The 20,214-nt window shown below is 43.7% G+C and overlaps 2 protein-coding genes across 2 annotated transcripts; one reads left to right on the forward strand and one right to left on the reverse strand.

The window, feature by feature from the left end:
• Nucleotides 1-5,951: 5,951 nt before the first annotated feature.
• On the forward strand, nt 5,952-18,824 carry fmn1 (formin 1). The gene is made up of 17 exons (XM_030111051.1): nt 5,952-6,116; nt 8,112-8,220; nt 9,688-9,749; nt 10,063-10,778; nt 11,107-11,248; nt 11,650-11,737; nt 11,813-11,874; nt 11,949-12,037; nt 12,116-12,245; nt 12,322-12,468; nt 12,748-12,807; nt 12,980-13,100; nt 15,663-15,755; nt 17,249-17,300; nt 17,794-17,943; nt 18,146-18,227; nt 18,465-18,824. The coding sequence occupies exons 1-17, from the start codon at nt 6,006-6,008 to the stop codon at nt 18,507-18,509; spliced, it is 2,259 nt and encodes a 752-aa protein (XP_029966911.1). The 5' UTR covers nt 5,952-6,005; the 3' UTR covers nt 18,510-18,824.
• Nucleotides 18,797-20,162, reverse strand: grem1a (gremlin 1a, DAN family BMP antagonist). Its single transcript, XM_030111055.1, has 2 exons — nt 20,006-20,162; nt 18,797-19,872 (listed from the first exon to the last, which is right to left on the reverse strand). The coding sequence occupies exon 2, from the start codon at nt 19,862-19,864 to the stop codon at nt 19,331-19,333; it is 534 nt and encodes a 177-aa protein (XP_029966915.1). The 5' UTR covers nt 19,865-19,872; nt 20,006-20,162; the 3' UTR covers nt 18,797-19,330.
• Nucleotides 20,163-20,214: the final 52 nt, after the last annotated feature.

Consider the following 20,214-nt stretch of genomic DNA (forward strand, 5'->3'; position numbering starts at 1 on the left):
TAACAAACACCATGGAGAGCAATTATTCTACTTTACACATCTACACCCCGAGCAAAGAGAGAGTTTATCTGAGTCCATCCCTCCTCCTCTGCAAGGGGCCATCTCTACCCTCTGAAGTGCCTCTCAGATACCAAAACAGACCAGCCTCTCAGCACCGGGAGGAGGTTCTGTCTGGAACACTGAACCGGGCGGACCTTAAAGGTCTGTTGTGTTCTGATTGTCGGACTTTCGCGAGCATGGGCAACCAGCAAGGCACCAAACTGAAGCCCCACGGCCGTGGCCATGTGGAAAGCTGGAGCACTTCACCCAGAACCTTCAGAATCCAGAAGAGACGGAGAAGAATGGAGGGCACGGTTTACAGCAGCAGCCTTCAGCATCATCCCAAGACGAGTCCACAAGCGTCTGTGAAGACAAGGAAGATGTTGCTACTCCAGAAACCCAGCTCTCCTACCTTTGGGAGGAGAAATCTAGCAGAAGAAAGGTCGACGATCTCAACTCCTGCCGCCAGAAGAAAGCGAGTTAATGGGGATGAAAGGGAGGGTAGATGTGCTTTAACACGGGAGTTGAAGTCGGCGTGGAGAGAGAAGCTGTCCGACGCTTTGTCCAGACCGTACGGCCAAGATGACCCTTTCCTCTTCAGAAACGACTCATCTGTAACAGAGGACTATCCCGGCGCTGACTCAGACACTGAATACGACAATGAGACGTACTCCACGTTCATCTCTCACGCTACTGTCAAGACGGGCAAGACCAGACGGAAATATGAGGAACCGAGAGCAGGTCGCTCACTGACGAAATCCTCGCTGCAGAGTTTTGATGAGATTGTGAAGAAAGCTGCTGCGCAAAGAGTCATGGGGAAAATCGAGGAGGTGGAAGGGATCATCCGCCGGGTGAGTCTCACCAGTTCGGACTGGATCAAAGAAACTTCCAAAGGCAGAGATGTGCCTCAGTTTGTCTCTGATCGATACACTGAAGAGAAGGTTTCATCACAACCTTTGCAGCAGTCCAGAGCAATGCAGGCTGGGAGTGTTCAGTCCTGGCTGGAGGACCAGGACAGAGAGTCCAGAGAAGATAAACATCCGCTGGTTGCAGAGCTTCATGCTCTGAGTCAAGCCCTGAGCAAGAGTCTGCAGCAAGCCCTGAAGATGGAGGCTGGCAGGACAGACCGCGGTGCTTCTAGAGAGGTGGACGAGCTGTCTTGTGAACACAGCCGTGTGACGAGAACGCCTCTGACTGGACCTTCACATCCTCACCGCTTTACCTTCACTGTGCCGAGTGAACCCTCGCTACGCTGTGGTCCAGCTGGTGAAGAAATCCCCCCTGAATCCTCACCATGCTCCTCTGCTGTCCTGGACGTTTCACCAAGAACATCAAGCAGCATGGACAGACTGTCCCCCATCTTGTCCCCTTTACTCAACCTCAGTCCGGTCAGGCCCAGAGTGAGCGATCAGCACGGCCTGCGGACAGACTCAGATGAAGAGACATTTTCAGCTGTGGGGGCTGGAGGCAGAACCAGCAGCAGCCCGCTCACTGCAGGAGCCAATTATGATGGTAGAAGGAAAACGTCTGAGCCATGTTCACAGACAAACCTCCAGCTGGAGGACGGTGATCTGCTCTCTTCAGGTAAAAGTGCAACTTATCCTCACCCAGTGACAATCACCTACCTGTTAGAGAATCATATAGGGAAATATGAAACATGCTTTGAATAATAGAAACTTCTGGTGATGAGAGACTACTATTAGAAAAATCACACAAAAGCACAATGTACAACTTTCTTCTTTTCCATGGTATCTTATGAACTCTATTGTTCAGCAAAAAGAGAATGAACGAGCACTCCTTTTTAAAGTTTAACTGTAGTGTGTAAAGTGTGTATATAATAATAACACAAGATTGGCAGCAGGTTGAGTTTCAGAGTCTTATAAGTGAAGTGAACATCAGAGGAACAGTTGACGGCTGAGGAGGAGCTTCCTGCTGAGTTCTGACTGTCAGATTTACACATTGATTAAAGCGCTCTGATTATAAAGCCCCGACCGCAGCCTGCTGATGTTTGGTCCTGTCTGCTGCCGTCGTCTTTTCTGGGTTGTTGAACACCGCACTTTCTCTCTCTCGCACACACTCACACACACACACACACACACACACACACACTCCGGGGATGTGAGGCAGTCTGTAAATAATGGCCCCTTGCTGGTTTGACATACCACCACATCTCGGTATGAGTACGTGTTCATTCAGACGTGAAGTATTAGTGAGCGCATGATCAGCTGACCTGTGATGTTCGTGTGTGTCTCCACCTGTGTTTTTCTGAGAACCGCTTTGACTTTTAGTGCTCAGACAGTAATGAAACTTGCATTATTTATTCCTTCCCAGTTTACTTGTTGAGTTTCCCTCTGGAGGAGTAGCAGCGACGGTGTGAATTAGGCTGACTTCAGCATAAAGATAGAAATAAATCTTATTTACATGTAGGAATCCGTGTGAATGACTCCATTTGCTTTGGAAGAAATTAACTCACTTTGATGCTTCTTCCTCAGTTTTTTGGAAACGGGCGCGCTCGGGCCCAGAAGCCGTCCAAATAGGATTAATACTTGGGGCTTTGTGAAATCCACCAAATCTTGGGAGGATGATGATTAGAGTGAGAGGAAGAAAGAAACTGGAATTGCAGCCATCTTGGGGTTTTATTCTCCAAAATCCAGTTTTCTGGTCAGTGTGGTCAAACAGGGTGCAGATAACAAACTCCTTTGATCTGGGCCAGCTGTGGCACAGTGAGTTAGTAGGTCAGTGTACGATCCAGAGGTTGGCAGTTGAACTCTCAACCACTCTGTCCATAGCTCAAAATGTCCTGTGAAAAGTTACATAAATGGTATCTCTGTTAACATTTTTACTGAAAAGATACTAAACCTGCATCTCTATTAAAATATTTAGGTACACAGTTTTCTTAAGTATAGATTACTGAATTTCTCCATGTTTCTACAGTATATGATGCTTAAGTTTCTACTCATCAGCTTGATGAGTGACTGTCATTGTTTTAGAAAAAAATCCTGGCCCATGTTCTGCATTGCGCCTCTAACAGCTCGTCCTGGTCATGGCGTTTATCCATCCTCCGGCTGGAAAAGGTGTTATTTCAGCCTGACACCTTAAATCTGTGGGAAATAATGTTTGAGCTCTGAGTAGAAAAAGGAAATTTGACCAGACTGAGCTGGGAGCTTTCAATATTTGTGAATTTTGAGAGCACAAAGTATGTAACTGTGTGTCATTTGCATTTTATTGTCCTGCACTTTACCTGATTTCCTCTCATGATAAAAAAACAAACAAACATGCATTTAAATTAATTGATGTTTCTAAATAAGAGCAATTGTGAATGTGTGAGTTATTTTTTTCTTCTTTTTTTGGGGGGGATAGAGTTCCAACACACCTGAAAGCAGTTTAGAAAATTGATGGATATGATATATGTCACCCTTTTAATTGAAATCAAGAGGCATTAAAGCTCAGACAGATACGTCTGCAGATAATGTCCACATATTTACACTGTTTACTACCTTTTAGCAGCCTCTCTAAATGGTACGATCAGCTCAGGTGTTTCTTCCTCTCTCCAGACGAGGCCCTGCAGAGGCAAGAGGAGATCTGGCAGCAGGAGGTCGAGGAGTCTCTCTCTCGCTGCCGGTCGCTTTTTCATCCGTCCAGACCGAAACATATCGACTTCCTGCGCATCACGGCCGCTGAAGATGACATTACCGGCACACCCACGCCCCCACCCTCACAGCTGATGGTGAGCAGAGTGAACAGCTGATGAAATTCAAATGTCTTATAATCATATCGAACTGGCAAAACCAGTGTGTTTTACTATTATTATCATTCTATTCCCTGACACAAAGATCTGCATCACCCCACTCCTCCATACTGTTTACTATTTTTGTGGCTCTATACAAGAACTGCTGCTTCATTATGACATAATAACCTACTTTCCTTTGCACAACGCTGGAGTCCATCTTTTGGTACCAGTGCTTCTTAGCCCTTTAAGTCTGTTCAAACTGTGGCCTCATGCACAAGTACAGCGTTACAAAGACTTCTGTGTTCACTGCGGTTGTATAACAGAGGGGATTTAAGCCAACTCTGTAGGTGCATTGTATGAGCAATGATTGGCACCAAGTTCTAGTTTATTACACAATTATGTCAATGACACAGAATGAACGGATAATAACATCGTGATGACAGATGGGATAACTTTTAAAGGCCTTCAGCATACAGCCATGAAAAATAAATACAGGCGCAAAAACACCCAAAAGTCAAAGCCCCACAAATATGGGAATACAAGTGTTTTGTGTAGTTTCTGTTTTTGTTTTGTTTTATTTTTACATCAGATAATCCATCACTGCTTTTCTGAAATGTTCATTTAGCATCTCCTATTGTTTTGCATCATGATTCTATGCCATGATTTGTCTTTTTCTGGTAAATTTCTGTCTGATTTTGTTTGTTTTGGTTTACTTTCCTGATCATATCAGAGAGTTGCTGGGATCTGTCTGTGTCCAGTGGAATCATTTCTAAATAATCTCCACTTGAATAAAAGCCACAATGAAAATTCAGTTATGAAAGCAAACGTGTCACCTACAGTTTGACATTTTAACTATCATTTTGAAAAACCTAGAAAATAAAACCGCCTGAAACCTGATTGAAAAATCTGTATATTGACTGAAAACTGAATTTATTAGTGAAGTGAAGATTCATTCAGATTTAGGAATGACCATATAAAAAACCTTCAGTGCAAACCCTTAAGTCCAACAGTTAGGACTGTTTTAGACTGCATATGTAAACAAAAGCACAAAACACTGTGACATTCAACCAAAACTTACTAGTTGGCATGGGACAGTCTGCACAGCAAGTATTATTTATTTAACACAGACTTCTCATCCAATTAATGTTGAACCTGATTGTAGCAGAAACATGTTTTATGTGTTTGATTGGCAGATGATTTGCAATTTAGTCATAAATAGTATAGTCGTGTGTTCTATACATTCCGCACATACTGTAATTGTGTCTCCTCTTGCCTCATACTCAGCGTGTTTGTTGCACTTGCTGTTTATGCAGGGCTGCCTGACTGTAATACTACTTCCACAGGATTATCTGCATGCATTCCTCTTACATAAACAAAAAAAAAGCACATAAGGACCTCAGTGTGCCCCCCTGGGTGAATGCAATAACAACTTATTAGTATTCATAGCTTAAGTGGCTGCAGGGTGTGCAGACATGCCTGCACAGCAGCTGTTAGAGAAATGTGCACAGTGAAAAATGGTCACGTCCGTGGGCTGTCACTAAACCGCTGGATGTGATAACATAAAATCAACAAAGGCGGAGCCAGGCAAATAAGACTAACCCAAACATTAAACAGTGGAGGATAAAGTTTGTAGAGTGATATCTGTTATTTATATTTTTCATATTAACTGATGCCAACCAAATAGCATTTTGTGTATGAATGAAACCTTTTTACTTTGTTTTCTTTTTATTAATCTATTGAAAAGGGTTTATTGTTATTTCATCTTGCTTCTGCCTGCTGATCAGGAAGTGTAAAGTACTTTGTTTTACTTATTTTGCAATTTGTTGATCTCTCTGAAATTGAATGTTGATTTATTCAAAACCTGTTATTGTAATATTGGCTCATTTATTTTTTGACACAAAGTTAAGTGACATTCTTTTCTCTGAAAAGTAGCCCGTCCAAGGCATCTCACTACAAGCTCGCTATTTTTACTTTTCATTTTGCAGTAATCTGACGAATCCACTCATTTGATTGATCCTGTGTATTAGATTCCATGTGAGCTGATTAACAATGCCGTGCAGGAGGGGGGTGAGGGTCACTAAGAGGGCCAGATTAGCCGGGCCTCGCTCAGTACCGGCGGAGGGACCTCCCAGCAACAGTGAATTTACGAGACGAGGCGAGCAGAGCGATCCCTGTTTGCCCTCCTTCAGCCCTGGGTGTGGCGATCCTCCATCTGGTCTGGGTGGCCTCCTCACGGATGTCAGGGTGTTGTCAGAAACTGTGGCTGGAGACGCCATCTGCTCCCAATTACTGCGTGACAGTCTGCAGAATGACGTGCGAGATGCTGTCCGGTGAAATGCAACAGCAGGTAAAGAAGAGCCAGAGGGAAACTCAGCCCGAAATAAGACGGTAAAGCTGGAACTTGGATTTGACTTGAACCGTGGCCGGGGCTGAGTCACGGCAGACAGAGCCTCTGAAGTGGGCATGGAAACCTTCACTTTTCCATGACTTTGTGGATTTCACTGCTGTAATTGGCTGCTGTGAGTGACTAACTGCTGCCTTCAGTTTTAGGCTTGGGAATTTTCCTCTCTGGTAAGACATGGCGAGCATGTCGAGCCACTGAAAGGATAAATCTGTTTCTTTCGACAAACTGGAGCGCAGACAGGTTGGATTTTCAGACATGATGATACTTTACTGAATTAGATATTTATAATACGCTTACACTGCACGGCAGTCGAACTCATGGTTATGCATGTCACTTAAATGCTAATTGTTTTTCCTTTGTGGCTTTTCTTCTTTCATTCTAAGTCTGAGATATGAGCAGAGCAAACAGTGTCTAGTGTTTACAGAGGTCGAGGAACTGTCAAGGAACACGGTTTGCAAATGGAGCGGCCAAAAGCAATTCTGAAACATTACAGGAGCTTCTCAGAGGAGCAAACTGAGGATGTAATGCCAGAAGAACCGAGTGTAGGCATGAATATACAAGATGCTCTGAAACATTCAAGAGACTCTTTGCCTTATGTTATATTGCCTCATGAAGGAGAAAACGCTCCAATCTCAACAGAACGTTTGAGCTTGAATAGGACAGGAAACGAGTCGGACGCAGCAGAGGAGGAGAGGAACTGTGCTGACCTAACCGAGCAGAAAAGCAGGCCTGTAAATGCTCAATCTGTCTCAGAGAAACTTCATTTTGTGCAAAATTGCGACCTGCTCAACAAGCCCGGTGAACAGAAACACCATATTTGCAGCAATGAGGGTTATGAAATGTTAGAGAGCTCACTGGGTGAAAGCGAACATCTGCAGCCAAAATGTCCACACAGCGTAACTGACTGCATGAGTGTAGGCTGTGATTGTGTTGCACAAGTAAGTGTTTTGCAGCGTGACACTGAAACAACCGACGTGAATGTAAAAAGTTGCAGCGGAATTGTTGAATGTGATGAGGATTTTCTCCCCAGTGCTTCCTGTGTGGAGGTGGAATCTGAAAACAGTACATCTGCGTCCAAACATGTCACAGCTCTGAGTTTGACAGGAGATGGAGAAGACAGGGCGGATGCAGTTATTGACGGGCAGGAGAGCGGATATCCACGCTCTATCGATGACACACCAAATACTATCATTCCAAATCTGGACCGTGCTCACAACCCTCCGCCTGGATCCTCCTTAAGCAGAGCCACCTTCTCGCCCGGGACGCCCGCGGACAGGCAGATCCAGCTCCCGGCTCTGTTCAGCGGCCTGAGGGTCCTCAGGAAGGGGGTCGTCGGGCCCGAGCACGACACCCTGACCAAGATCAGAACGCCCTCTCATGACTTCCTGAACCAGATCTCCCAGTTTCTCGGTCGCGAAAAGAGAGAAGACGAGAAAGAAGAGAGGAGGAAGCTGGAGACGGAGGGGGACCGGGACGAGACCAGAGCCGACGGGAAAGAAGAGAGCTGGGAGAAGAAAGAGCTTGAAACAGAAGACGACGCAGAAGTTTCAAAGTTTATCGAATCCACAAAACTGTCCAGCGCAGAGGCGGCCTTTGATGCCTTCAAGGCCTTTTTCACCCCGAAGCCTCTAAAGAAAGATCCAGCTGATAAAATTGATCTACAAGCAGTGAGGAAGAAGATAAAGGCCGATAATGCCGTTCTGCGGGCTCTCTTTGAGAAACCCTCCAGTAAGACAGCAGAAAGGGAAGAACCTTCTGACGCCAAAGTATGCATCAAATTATTACTCCAACAGCATCAAATATATGATTTAATATTAGTTCTTCACCCTGATTTCACTGGGAAACGAATCATAGAAATGAGCCGAATCAGATCCTCCAGCTAATAATGCAAAATGTCTTTTCATGAAGTTGAAGTTGATATTATTTGTTTCTGGATAGTCGGGGGCATCCACTCCAGGAGACGGAGAGGAACGGACTCCTGGACGCCTGCAAGCTGTCTGGCCTCCTCTGAAGGAAGAAAAGGTTGGACTGAAGTACACCGAAGCAGGTACGAACGCTGCTAATTCATAATAAAATGGGTTTTGTTGGCATTAGTCTGTGACTCCTTTGAGACTCACAGACCTTCACTCTGATATTGTTATGCCTATTTACAGTAAACCACTCATTTATTCTCATTATGCCTACATGGCTCATCTAAAGCAGCAAAGCTCGAAGTTTCAATTAACGCTATTTGAGATGCTTCACACTGAATTTTTGAGAATGTGTTTGCTCTGGGATACTGGTGGATTTTATTTGAATTGTTTAATCAAAAGTAAATACAAACTCCACCTGAAGTGTCCACAAACTATCTAACTCCACCTACTGTATTTGAAAGCATGTGCTTGACTGCACACCCATCTGTTGTCTTTTTGTGTGTTTTTGTCATCTAGTAATATAGAAAATAAGGAATATGTTCCATTACAAAAAGACCCAGAGTCAAACCCATCACATTCACAGCATGATGTCAAGGTGCTCACCACTATAAGCTTTGTGATCTTTTCATTAATCTGATTTTCAATGGAAAAAACTCCTGCGCTGTCAAAGAAGTGACAGTAAATGTATTCACACACTATCAAACACACTTAGTTTAACCAGATTCATTCAGATCCATCCTGTTTTACCTCCTGACAGTTGTGCCGCTGTGTTCCTGGTTTTATTTGAGGCTCTATCACCATCTTCAGGTCGAACAGATTAATGCGCAGTGCAGTCGCTGTATTGGCTTAATTCAGGTCAGTTCAGAAAACTTTATTTAGCCCATAAGCGGTGATTCATTCGTAGCCCTCATGCACAACTCAAATGAGTAATCAATAATGGAAACAATTAATACATCCATCTTTTCAGGAAACACTTTTAACTTTACATACGGGGCAGAGGGAGACGTCTGAACAGTATAATAAAACCAAACGCGATAGAAGATAAACACATAAGATAACAAGGCTGTACAAAACCATAAAAAGAACCATTAAGGACAGTAATAAAAACTGTAAATTAAACAATAAAAAAATGTGTCCTCTCAATAAAATCACTCAGAGGTCATTTTAAAATCATTTAAAGTGGGTGTGCAGAATCCTGATAGCAGGAGGGAACAAAGAACTTTGAGTAGCAACTGTGTTTCATTGTAACTTCTGCCTGATGGCAGAAAAGAGAACTCGGTCCGGTTGCCTGATGATTCTTTCGGCATTTCCAGCTGCTTGTTCGTCACAGATTGTGCACAAATCCTTTGATGATGTTATTTCAGCCGTTCTTGTCTTTCACAGACCGTCCATTATACCAGTAGGCAAAGGAAAACGTCGAAAGGCTTTCAATAAAACAACGGTTAAAAATAAATTGGGTGAATTCTTTGTTGACCCCACTTTGCAGTCAGCTCAGTGTTTGTGTCAGATTGAAGGTGTGAGTGAAACACAATGCCAAGATATCTGTAAGAGTCAACAATTTCAACCTTTTGATTTATTTTCTCTTCTCTGTTTCTTCGTAGAGCACCAGGCTGCTCTGCTGCAGCTGAAGAGAGAATGCAAAGAGGAGCTCCAGAAGTTACAGGTAAGAACTTTACCTACAGCTATACATATATACGCTATTGAAATAATAGTTAATAATTATAATTCATACACTGCATCATTTATATTTCCTCCTGAAAACCCTTCTATCCCTTCTAATTTCTTTAATTGATATACAAAGGACTTCACTGCAGATTTCCTTTGTGGATTTTCTCAGTTTTCTCTTTTCATCCACATGGTGAACATTTTATGTTTTGGAATGAAATGCCTTAATTTTATCAGAAATTTTAGGAAAAAAAGAAACATTGTTGTGTCTCTCCTGATAAGCTACAATAATCCTCCACCATTATTTCCAGGAGGATTACAGCCAGAAACTCTCCAGGCTGAAGGTGGAAAATGAAGACAATGTCACCCGCCTGGAGGAGGCTCTGGCCGAGCTGCAGGCCACGTTCTCGCAAGTCGGGACGCACCGTCGAGGGGAGCTCCGAGACGTCTCCGTCTCCACGGTGGACGACTGTCTTCACAAATCGTTTCGCACGGTCTGCATCCAGACGGACAGAGAGACTTTTGTCAAAACTCCTGAAGGTGTTGAGGGTGTAGCGGGGCCCTGCAGCAGTCCTCAGCAAGAACAGGCGACGCCCAATAAGCTGGACCTGACCTCCATCGGCCTCGGCCTGGCCGGTCAGAGAGACGACGGACTGACCTCCACCTCCACCTCTCCTGTTTCCTCATTTCAACCTCCTCCTCCTTCATGCTCACCACCTCCATCGCAGCATCCGCCAGCCTCCTCAGAGACGACGTCAGCAGTCCAACCAAACCCTCTCCCCCCTCCTCCTCCTCCTCCTCCTCCTCCTCCACCTCCACCGTGCTCATCACTGAATCTAAAACAAGCATCCAACGGCTGCCCTCCACCGCCACCTCCTCCACCCATGCCAGGCTCAGCGCCTCCTCCTCCACCGCCTCCTTCGTTTGGGAGTTACACGGTGGAGAAGCCTCCCAGGAAAGCAGCAGTGAAGCCTTCCAAACCCATGAAGACTCTTTACTGGACCAGGATCCAGATTCAGGACAACAAGTAGGTTCTGTTTGCTCAGGGAGAGCTGAAAAGTTATTCCTGCAATTATAACATTTTAACTACCAGTAATACACTTTAAAAAAAAAAAAAAAGCATTATGGTAATGTCAACCATGGCATTCAGTTTGCTGTACTATAAAATATCCAAATATTTTGAGCTACAGTTTGATTTTAAGTCTTTCAATGTCTTGCAAACAGCTGAAAGTAGAAATCATTTCAACATATTCATCAACATTCCATCCGAACTTCGCTGTTTTTGTCATTCTCAATATATCAAAATCTTTTCTTTTTTTTTCTCAGTAAAGAATGTGTTTTTCTTACCTCCTCAGCAACAACACACTGTGGAATGTTTTAGAGGAGCCAGACATAATTGATACCAGTAAGTTTGAGGATCTCTTCGCAAAAACTGCAACACAGACCAAAAGGAAGCCGCTGGCAGAGGCCTACGAGAAGAAAACCAAAGCCAAGAAGGTGAGGATCTGACTTAAAAATCATGTTCAGCATAAAGCAGCTTCTGGAAGCATCCCTGCAGGTGACGGCAGTGTTTCATTTGTCCACTAGAGGGGGCTGCTGTCATTGTGTTCTACTGAGTTCTACACAACAGAGAGGACAATGTTCCCACTACACAACTTATCAACTTCAGAATAGGCGTTTTTGTCTCGTTGTAAATCAGGATAAATCAAAACACAGCATGAGAATGCAGGAAAACCCAAACATGAAAACTGTGGTTAGAAATGTATCAACAGTGAAGTGCAAAATTACTTTGTTACTTTCTTTTTTAGGTGTTTTTTTGGTCTACATTACCATTATAACTCTGTGTGTGTGTGTGTGTGTGTGTGTGTGTGTGTGTGTGTGTGTGTGTGTGTGTGTAGATCATTAAGCTGCTGGATGGTAAGCGATCGCAGGCCGTCGGCATCCTCATATCCAGCCTCCACCTGGAGATGAAAGATATTCAGCAAGGTGAGAGCAAAGTGTTAAACACGACGTACATTTCCTGAGTGTGCTTTGTTGTAACTCCCTCATTTACACTTCAAGCTGTGCTGGCAGTGGATCACTCAGTGGTGGACCTGGAGGCGATTGAAGCGCTCTATGAAAATGTGAGTCTCCTAATTTTATTTCAAATTCCATTTGTTAAGCCCTTATTGAACGGTTGAGTGTTACTGTGTGACAGAGGGCCCAGCCAGAGGAGCTGGAGAGGATCAAAAAACACTACGAGACGTCGGAGGAGGAGGACGTCAAGCTGCTGGACAAACCCGAACAGTCAGTATCTCTATCTGGAGTCAGGTTTAAAGATGCCATGTCCACGGATTCTTGCTGATTAACGTCACTGTGCCGCAGGTTTCTGTATGAGCTCTCTCAGATCCCAGACTTCGCAGGCAGAGCGCGCTGCATCATCTTCCAGTCAGCGTTCCTCGACGGGATTGCCACCATTCAACGCAAACTCAACACGGTCTCGTTCGTCTCCAAGGTCGGTTTGGCAGCGCACAGCAAACTCTGACAATACCGTGTCTGTGTATGAGGCTTAAAAACTTATGCTTTGTCAGGCCCTGCTGGAGGGCAAGAGCGTGAGGGAGGTGATGGGACTGGTGCTGGCTCTGGGGAACCACATGAACGGAGGCAGCAGGGTCAGAGGTCAAGCTGACGGCTTCGGCCTGGAAATCCTCCCAAAGCTCAAGGATGTGAAGAGCAGGGTGAGGAAACTGAAAACTGACCTGCTGATGAGGAGACGATACCGTCACCTGGATAAAACATCCAGAAAGCTGAATTATATTTGTTAAAAATTCATGTTGCAGCATCTTTTTGTGTGTCAAAAGAGTAACAACGTAGAATAAATATGTTTAATTCGATAACGTTCATCATAAAAACATGTCACCAGAGTGACTTTGCAGAATTATCTAACTCGATAAATTACATTTCATTCAACAGTTTAAGCATTAAAGCATATTTTATTTGATTTTTTTTCCTCTCAGGACAATCGGATCAGCCTCGTGGACTTTGTGGTGTCATACTACCTTCACAATGTGGACAAGGTATTTTTTAATAGCTTAATTTTATTCATTTAATATCATAATAAAGAAATTGGTATAATTTGATACCTGTTTTAATGTTGTTATAGGATCAATCATCCCTTCAGCAGTGTAAAAGTTGCAGGTGTTCCAGCTCCTACATCTAAATGACTTCAGTGTTTTGATTTTTCTCCAGAACGCCGGCACCGACAAGAGCGCGTTCCCACTTCCTGAACCGCAGGACGTCTTCCTGGCAGCCCAGGTCAAGTTTGAAGACCTCAGCAGGGATCTCGATCAGCTCGGGCGAGACCTGTCAAGTACGTGACGCCTCTGGACCGTCAACAAACGCCTCCCCTGCCTTTATGGCTCACACGTTCCCCGCTGCAGGCCGTCTCCTCCGCGCAGACAGAGTCGTCTCAACCTGTGGTCATTTTGTTGTGTGTGTTTTTGTTTGAATAAGTAAGCCGGCCTGTGAAACTCTATCACCGCGACTCGCGTTGCACGGCCCGGTCTGGCATCGCTTTTCCTCAGGCTGTCCCTCCCCTCCTCCGCCGAAAACTCGCCACCCTGGTTTCCCACCAATGGCCCCGACCATTGAGGAGCTGTTTATACTCAGGCCTGCCTCTGTGGCCAAGCTCGCGTTCACTGAAGCTGCAGAACAAAGCATTTCCTCTCGTCTCTTATCCTCCTTGCTTTGCTCTCTCCTCTCCCTGAGCGTGCCATGTGACGCCATTCGGCGTGTTAAAAGTCAGCCCCGGGACAATGCTTTACTGTACATGTGTGTGATTGTGAGTCGGTGCATTGTGTTGTCCCCATCTACACATGCGGCTCTGCATGTGTTTCATTGCGTGTGTGTGTGTGTGTGTGTGTGTGTGTATTCTGAGACTTGCAGGAGTCTCGCTGCTGATACTGGCCTGGCGCCTTTCTGATCCAGCGTCTAATCCTCCTGCCCATCAGATCTCCCATCATTGTGCCTTTGTGCCCGTGTCGCCGGCGCAGGGAGGCCATGGCTTCCCTCTTATGTAATCTCCAGACCTCCAGTATCTGGGGTATCTCTGCAGAGATGCACGGATCCTTAACCTCGCCTGGCCGTATCACCTAGGCTCCAGTGTGGCCTCCAGATGTGTGCCACAGATAGCTTTCTTTCCCTCTCAACACAGCTCCGTCTTATCGTCCGCCCAAACCACCGTGCAATCTGGATCGCCCGTCGCAGGTTCCTCTAGCCCTGCTCATTTGAACTGCCCCCATGCTTGAGAGAAACTTGGCTTTTGATATTTTTCACTCTCCCTGTGTTTTTCTATCTCGTCGGTTTGTGTTATTTCTGTTAGTCCTGGATTCATTTTCCTCAAGTCGTCAGTGTGGTTCCTGGAAACAGCAGATTCCTCTCTTCACTGGATCTCACCATTTCACATTTCTGACATTCAGCTCAAGGAAACCATGCAATTGTTCAATTAGTGTATTTATTCATTCGTCTGTTTTTTTCTTCTTTTTCTGTTTTTGGTCATCATTCTCTTTATAAAGAGAGTTCCATGCATATGACGTCTTCATTTTCCACTGTCAACATTAGTTTTAGCAATGTGAGTTCAAACCAGAACTCAGTTTTTTCAACATTCTTCTTACACTTTTGAATATCACTCGTGTTTCATATTCTTGACCGACTTATCAAGCTGTAGAACGGGGGATTGAGCAATTAATGAAAGTCTGGAACAATTGTAGAGCTGAATTCCTCATGATTAATGCATCTCGGAGTACCCTGGCAAAGCTCGGAGGGGCTCTGAAGCCCAGACTCTAACTGTTGATATTCTTGTTAGAGCTGACCACTACACGACAGTGTAGCCTTGCCTGATGATGAAGATTCATATTTTGATCCTTGAACAAAGCCTCCAGTTTACATTTGACCTCAGATCGGTACTTTGATGTTCATGGAGTAACGTTCATTAACTCTGCTGGCCATCAGAGTGGACACACGTGACGTTTTTAGACCCAAAATAAAACAGCAGCCTCTTTAAAAAAAGAAGTAAGTCAACGCATGCAACATTCATATGCAACAGTATTCGATTCATGAGTGATTACAGGGCCTAGCTGACCAGTTTGAACGTATCATTGAAAAAAGATCCAGAAAACCTGAAATCATTGCTTCAGTGCAGTTTGTGTAATTGCAGCTTCACATCTCTTCATCATCTGACTGTGTTTATGTGGAGGTCAATAACCCTCTTCAGTCTGAAATAAGCAAACTTCTGTCTGGCACAAAAGGAAAGAAAGGCTCCCCGCACAATGCAGGGGGAGATACCCGCCTCCACAGTTTACACAAATCCCCACTGAAAACAGTATTCTTTTGTAATCTTATCTGGGAGATGTTGATCAACCATCGGGGTAGGGGGGCCGGGGCTCGGCTCCCTCCGCAGCCTCTATTATGACTGGCTCCGCAGACTGGCTCCTCTGATCCACTGATTGGATGCAGAGCGGCGTGGAGCCGCAGACTGGCTGAGAAACGGGGAGAGCAGGAGCGGGCAGTCGCCATCTCCGGGTGAATCTCAATAAGTGGTATCTGAAGAGGAAGTGGGGCCGATAACCGCCTGATCAGGCACAGGTGGCGCTAGTTCAAACCAGAACTCCTTTTCTGTGGTGTCTTGGTGTTGGATTTGACACAGAAGTTGAACAAAAATGGAGCTTAATTATGTTGTAATCACTCTATGTTCCCAGATTTATCTGTCAGTAGAGCAGATTGAGCCATGGCGTTTGGTGGAGGTGTTGTTTCATCCATGAATACTCGACTATTCAAATCTATTTACACACAAAGGCCTCAACTATCCTCCAACTTTCATGTTGAGGCTTTTCTTCTCTGATTGATCCAAAAACGTGTTTTCTCTTATTTTCAGAGTGTGAAAAAGACGTCCAGAGAGTTTGCTCTGAGTCTCCTGAGGAGCACCTGCAGCCTTTCAAGGACAAGATGGAGGCTTTTGCTCTCAGTGGTGAGTAACCTCCATTTAAACACAACTGAGCAGCTGCATGACTTCTTTTTTTTTAACTTCCAATAACAACACAACCACAAATTCAAAAGGCAAAACAGTGCAGCAACTGTATTTCTTTCTGAATGATATATAAATACAGTATATATTTTATTTTACATAACAGCACCTTCCTAATGTGACAATATGAGTCTTTACTGGTTCATCGCCGGCTCATGATGGCAATGATGATGATGATTCTATTTATATTTAATACTCTAGGAACTTACTGATCAAAATCTACTTCAGTTGTCTGTCCAGCTTCAACAACTATTGACAACTTCATATTGTTCTCTGATTTCTGTCATTTCCTGTGTCTTTTTGGTGATTTTGACTTTGTTTACCTTTACCTTTCTTTGTTATTTACAGTTTTTGTGTGTTTGGAAACCTTTTTTTTTTTTTTTGCCCTTTTTGTCTCTAAATGGCAATTTAATCATAGTTTCACACTTGTGTTTTCATATCTTGTCAATATATTTTCTTATATTCTGCCTTGTTTTGTGTTTCTATTAGCTTTAAAGTTCTATAATAACTCCTTCAGTTTTACACAACTTCTAATGTTTTCATTGCTTTATGTCCTTTTTTTTCATAATTTTCTGCTTTTTGGTTGAAACTGCCTTGTTTTCTTTTTCTTTTTTGATAGAACATGCTCTTTGGTAATGGAGTGCCTTTGTGTGCGTAAGAGCGATGGGTTGGATTCAGAGTAAAGACGAGACACTCAGATAGGGATCACACAGATTTGGCAGTGACTGACTGACTCCTCCCTGAGACAGAAAAACAATTTGTCACTGCGAAAACACACTCATCCAACTCCAACCCAAGAGTCTCCTGTTTCTCATGAGATTTTCTGCGGCATAAAACCTTCAAACGTCAACATTTATTCAGCTTTTTACTCGTGATTTTAAACATGTGACGTTAATCTGAGTCCATATTTTCTCCTAAAATGTACCAAACGTGAAATAAAATACTTTCGAATGTGCTTTTGACATGATCATCACAACTGTAGCTGATTTTCACGTGCGAATGTGTGTTTTTCTCCCAAAATATTTCAACAGTGGGTCTAAAGTTGCAGCAAAAACAGCATAATAATGAAGAAGGGTCTGAAGCAGACTCCCAAAACATTACAGAGAGACAGACTCAGATGATAAGTGGCATACCTGTTTTTTGTCATAATGGCTTTGCCGTTTGAAAGTGGCAACAAGAATGGCTCCATTGTTGAATAACTGACTGTGTAATTGCTGTTTTGAAGAGACCAAATGATTGTCTGGCTCCATCAGACAAGGTCATCATCTATACAAGAGGTTCTCATTGTGTCGCTACGTGTATTAAATCAACAGACTCTCCTTTGGGATCGTGCTTGTTCAGCATATAATCTGTGTGTTTTTCTGGGGAGTCTGGCAACAACTAAACATTTTTCCTGTCTGTTTTTTTGTTTTTTGGTTTTTTTGTTTTTTTTGCAGCACGGAAAGAGCACGCTGAAGGATCCTATCAGCTGATGACAACACAGAAAAGGTGTGAGAATTAAACCTCGCCATTCTTTTAAATGTTCATATATTGATATAAATGGGAAGCTGGACATCATTAATCACTTTAATGGGTGGGAGGTTTCTGTGTTTGGGTGTGTGTGTGTGCATGTGCCAGCAGGTGTGATGAGGGTGTGTGTGTGTGTGTAAAGGAGGTGGGGTGTTTTGATTTTTAATCTCATTGTGTTTTTAACCTGTAAAGTACTTTGTGCTATGTAAAGTGCTTTATAAACAAAATGTGATTTGATTTCATTATGCATATGCTTCTTTTTGACCTCTTTTTGCATCCCAGTTCTGTCTTTTATTTGTATTTTGGATGGCCTCTGTTGTTTTTTTCAACAATTTTCAGTCACTTTTGTATCTATTCTATATAATACAAAACCTGTTTGGTGATTTTATTACACTTTTTGTAATCCTGGGGATTTTATGTGCTTGTTTTTGGGTGATTTCTCATCCTTGTTTTTTTTATGGCTCCCTTTCAGTTTTCAGGACTTGGTTCTTTACTTTGGACTGAGGCCCAGGACTGGAGAAACAGAGGTGACAGCCACTCATTTCTTCATGCTCTGGTTTGAGTTTTGCGCTGACTTCAAAGTCAGGTGGAAGAGAGAGAACAAGAACATCTCTAAAGAAAGGTCAGTCACATTAATTGGGAATTATTTAGCTTAAGCTTTCATTTCACCTGGTAAAGCATAATGTAGGAATGTGTGGGATCCAGTCAGCTTAGCCTGTTAGCAAGATTCATGTGATTTGTGAAATTTGTTGGTCTGTTGTATTTCCTAAATTTGCTATATGTTCCTCTTAAATCAAACCAATTAACACGAAGCTCCCTCTCAGGTTAAAAGAGGCTCAGCAGTCAGTGAAGAGGATCACTGGAGAGAAGAAAGTAGAGACAAGAAAGATCAACGCCAACAGCCTGGTAAAGCCTTTTCCATTCTATTTACTGAGGATGCACTTTTGACATCAGGGGCTGTGCCTGCATTTTACTTTAGAACTTAAATTTACTAATCGACTCGCAGGGTTGTGCTCAAACAAACAGTAAAGCCTCATCGCTGTATGACCAGACAATAGTCCATATAATGTGATCTAATGAATCTTGTCTACCCTGCTTGAATTTATGTGTTTCGTCATTTTCTGCTGTTTCATCTCCCAACAGAAAGAGCGACTGCGTCAGAAAGAAGCCAGTTTATCTTCGACATAACCCCTACGCCATCACGCCGGATCAAACTGGTTACGGAGCAGGATTCCAACCAAACTCCACTGAGGACAAGAGGCATCTATCACACCTTCACTGAGTGCTGACATTCAAACAGCACAAAGCTCCATGTAATAATACGTGTTACCTGAAATGTGTCTGAACTCTGTAGATTTGAAACATTCATTTGTGAATAGATTCTCACTTTGCATTCAGATTCATTATGATATGTAAAGTCTAATGTTTTGTTTAGTGTTTTTCCACAAATAAAATCACTGTAGATCACACAGATGTAATGGAAAAGACTGAATGCTGTTTTATTTACAAGCCACATAATGAGACACAATCTTACACAAATTGTACACAGTTGCAAAGTCGTGTGGCATTTAGCAGTGCAGGTTGCAATAAAGACAAAAAAATAAAAAAATAAAATAAAATATGCCCAAGCCTTGAGCTTCATCCCACACAGTGGAAACAAGACAACCTTTGACCTTTCTTAGAGGCTGAGTACACCTATCAGCCTGTGTGTATGTGGATTATGTGGATTATTTTACAATGCATTTCACTGGTACTCAGTGCTTTTATAAGATTTTTTGTGCATCCAAAATGATTTAGCACAAAAAAATGAAAAAAGAATGATTGATGATCTTTACTTGTAGACGAGCATTTAAGAGGGAAAGTTGTTCAAAGTCTTCTCTCCATCGCTTTAATTACAAAAAAAAAAAAAAAAAAAAGGCTCAGGCAAGTTCTTTATACTCATATTATGTCGTTTTCCTTTTGGAGTCTCCATGGAAAATGATATTCCCAAATGATGTCCAGCTTGGAGCCTAATCCGCGTCTATAGTGGTGCAGCGGCACTGCTTCACGCGCTGGACCCGCTTCCTCCTCGTGCTGGGCGTCTGTCCCGGGCAGAACAGGGTGTAGGTGACGGTGCTGAAGGTCTTGGGCTTGCAGGCGGAGCAGGACTGGAAGGCGCCGCCGTCCTGGTACACGTGCCTCGGGATGTAGAAGGAGTTGCACTGGCCGTAGCAGAAGCGGTTGATGATGGCGCGGCTCAGGCAGCCCTCCTCGCGGATGGTCTGCTTCAGCGGCTGCGTCTTGCACCAGTCCAGCCGCAGGTAGCGGCGCTCCGTCACGTGCAGCGCCTCCTGGCTGGACTCCAGCACCTCGTCCGTGGAGGGCCCGGGTCCCGTCCCGCGGGAGAGGAGGCCGCTGAGGGGCGGCTGCGCGCAGCGCTCCGACTCATTCGGGTTGTACTTGTTCGGGTGAGGGAAGGAGCTTTGAAAAGCTCCGGTGTCCGTACAGTTCAGCTCCTTTAGCAGCAAAACCACAACCAGGGAGATTATCAATACTGGACGCATGGTTGGAGCTGGAGAGGAGAAGAAAAATAACAATGAACAACGTCAGTTTTGCATTTTACGCACAGTTTTTACGCACCAAAAATCCTTCTTTTATGTCTAATTACCCACAAATACGCAGCAATTTGCAACAAATTATGTTACCTGATTGTTGTTTTGTATCCCCCAAACAAAATGAGTTATTCCAGCCAGACAGGTGAGAGTTTCCTCTGAGCCTCCAGTCTCTGGTTGTGGCTTTATGAACCACTCAATGAGGGGTTTTCCGAACTGTCTGAGCTTTGGCAGAACACGCCCCCAAAATCTCCAACCTCACTTTTTATGTCTGAGGAAAAAAAAGTGGGGAAAAAAAAGAC

This window comes from Salarias fasciatus, chromosome 15 (assembly GCF_902148845.1).
Source record: "Salarias fasciatus chromosome 15, fSalaFa1.1, whole genome shotgun sequence".
Lineage (NCBI taxonomy): Eukaryota > Metazoa > Chordata > Actinopteri > Blenniiformes > Blenniidae > Salarias > Salarias fasciatus.

Coding starts and splice junctions, on each gene's coding strand:
- grem1a (XM_030111055.1), bottom strand. CDS start 19,864: ATGCGTCCAGTATTGATAATCTCCCTGGTTGTGGTTTTGCTGCTAAAG.
- fmn1 (XM_030111051.1), top strand. CDS start 6,006: ATGTCAGGGTGTTGTCAGAAACTGTGGCTGGAGACGCCATCTGCTCCC. Junction 10,779..11,106: donor ATCCAGATTCAGGACAACAA/GTAGGTTCTGTT, acceptor TTACCTCCTCAG/CAACAACACACTGTGGAATG. Junction 18,228..18,464: donor AGATCAACGCCAACAGCCTG/GTAAAGCCTTTT, acceptor ATCTCCCAACAG/AAAGAGCGACTGCGTCAGAA.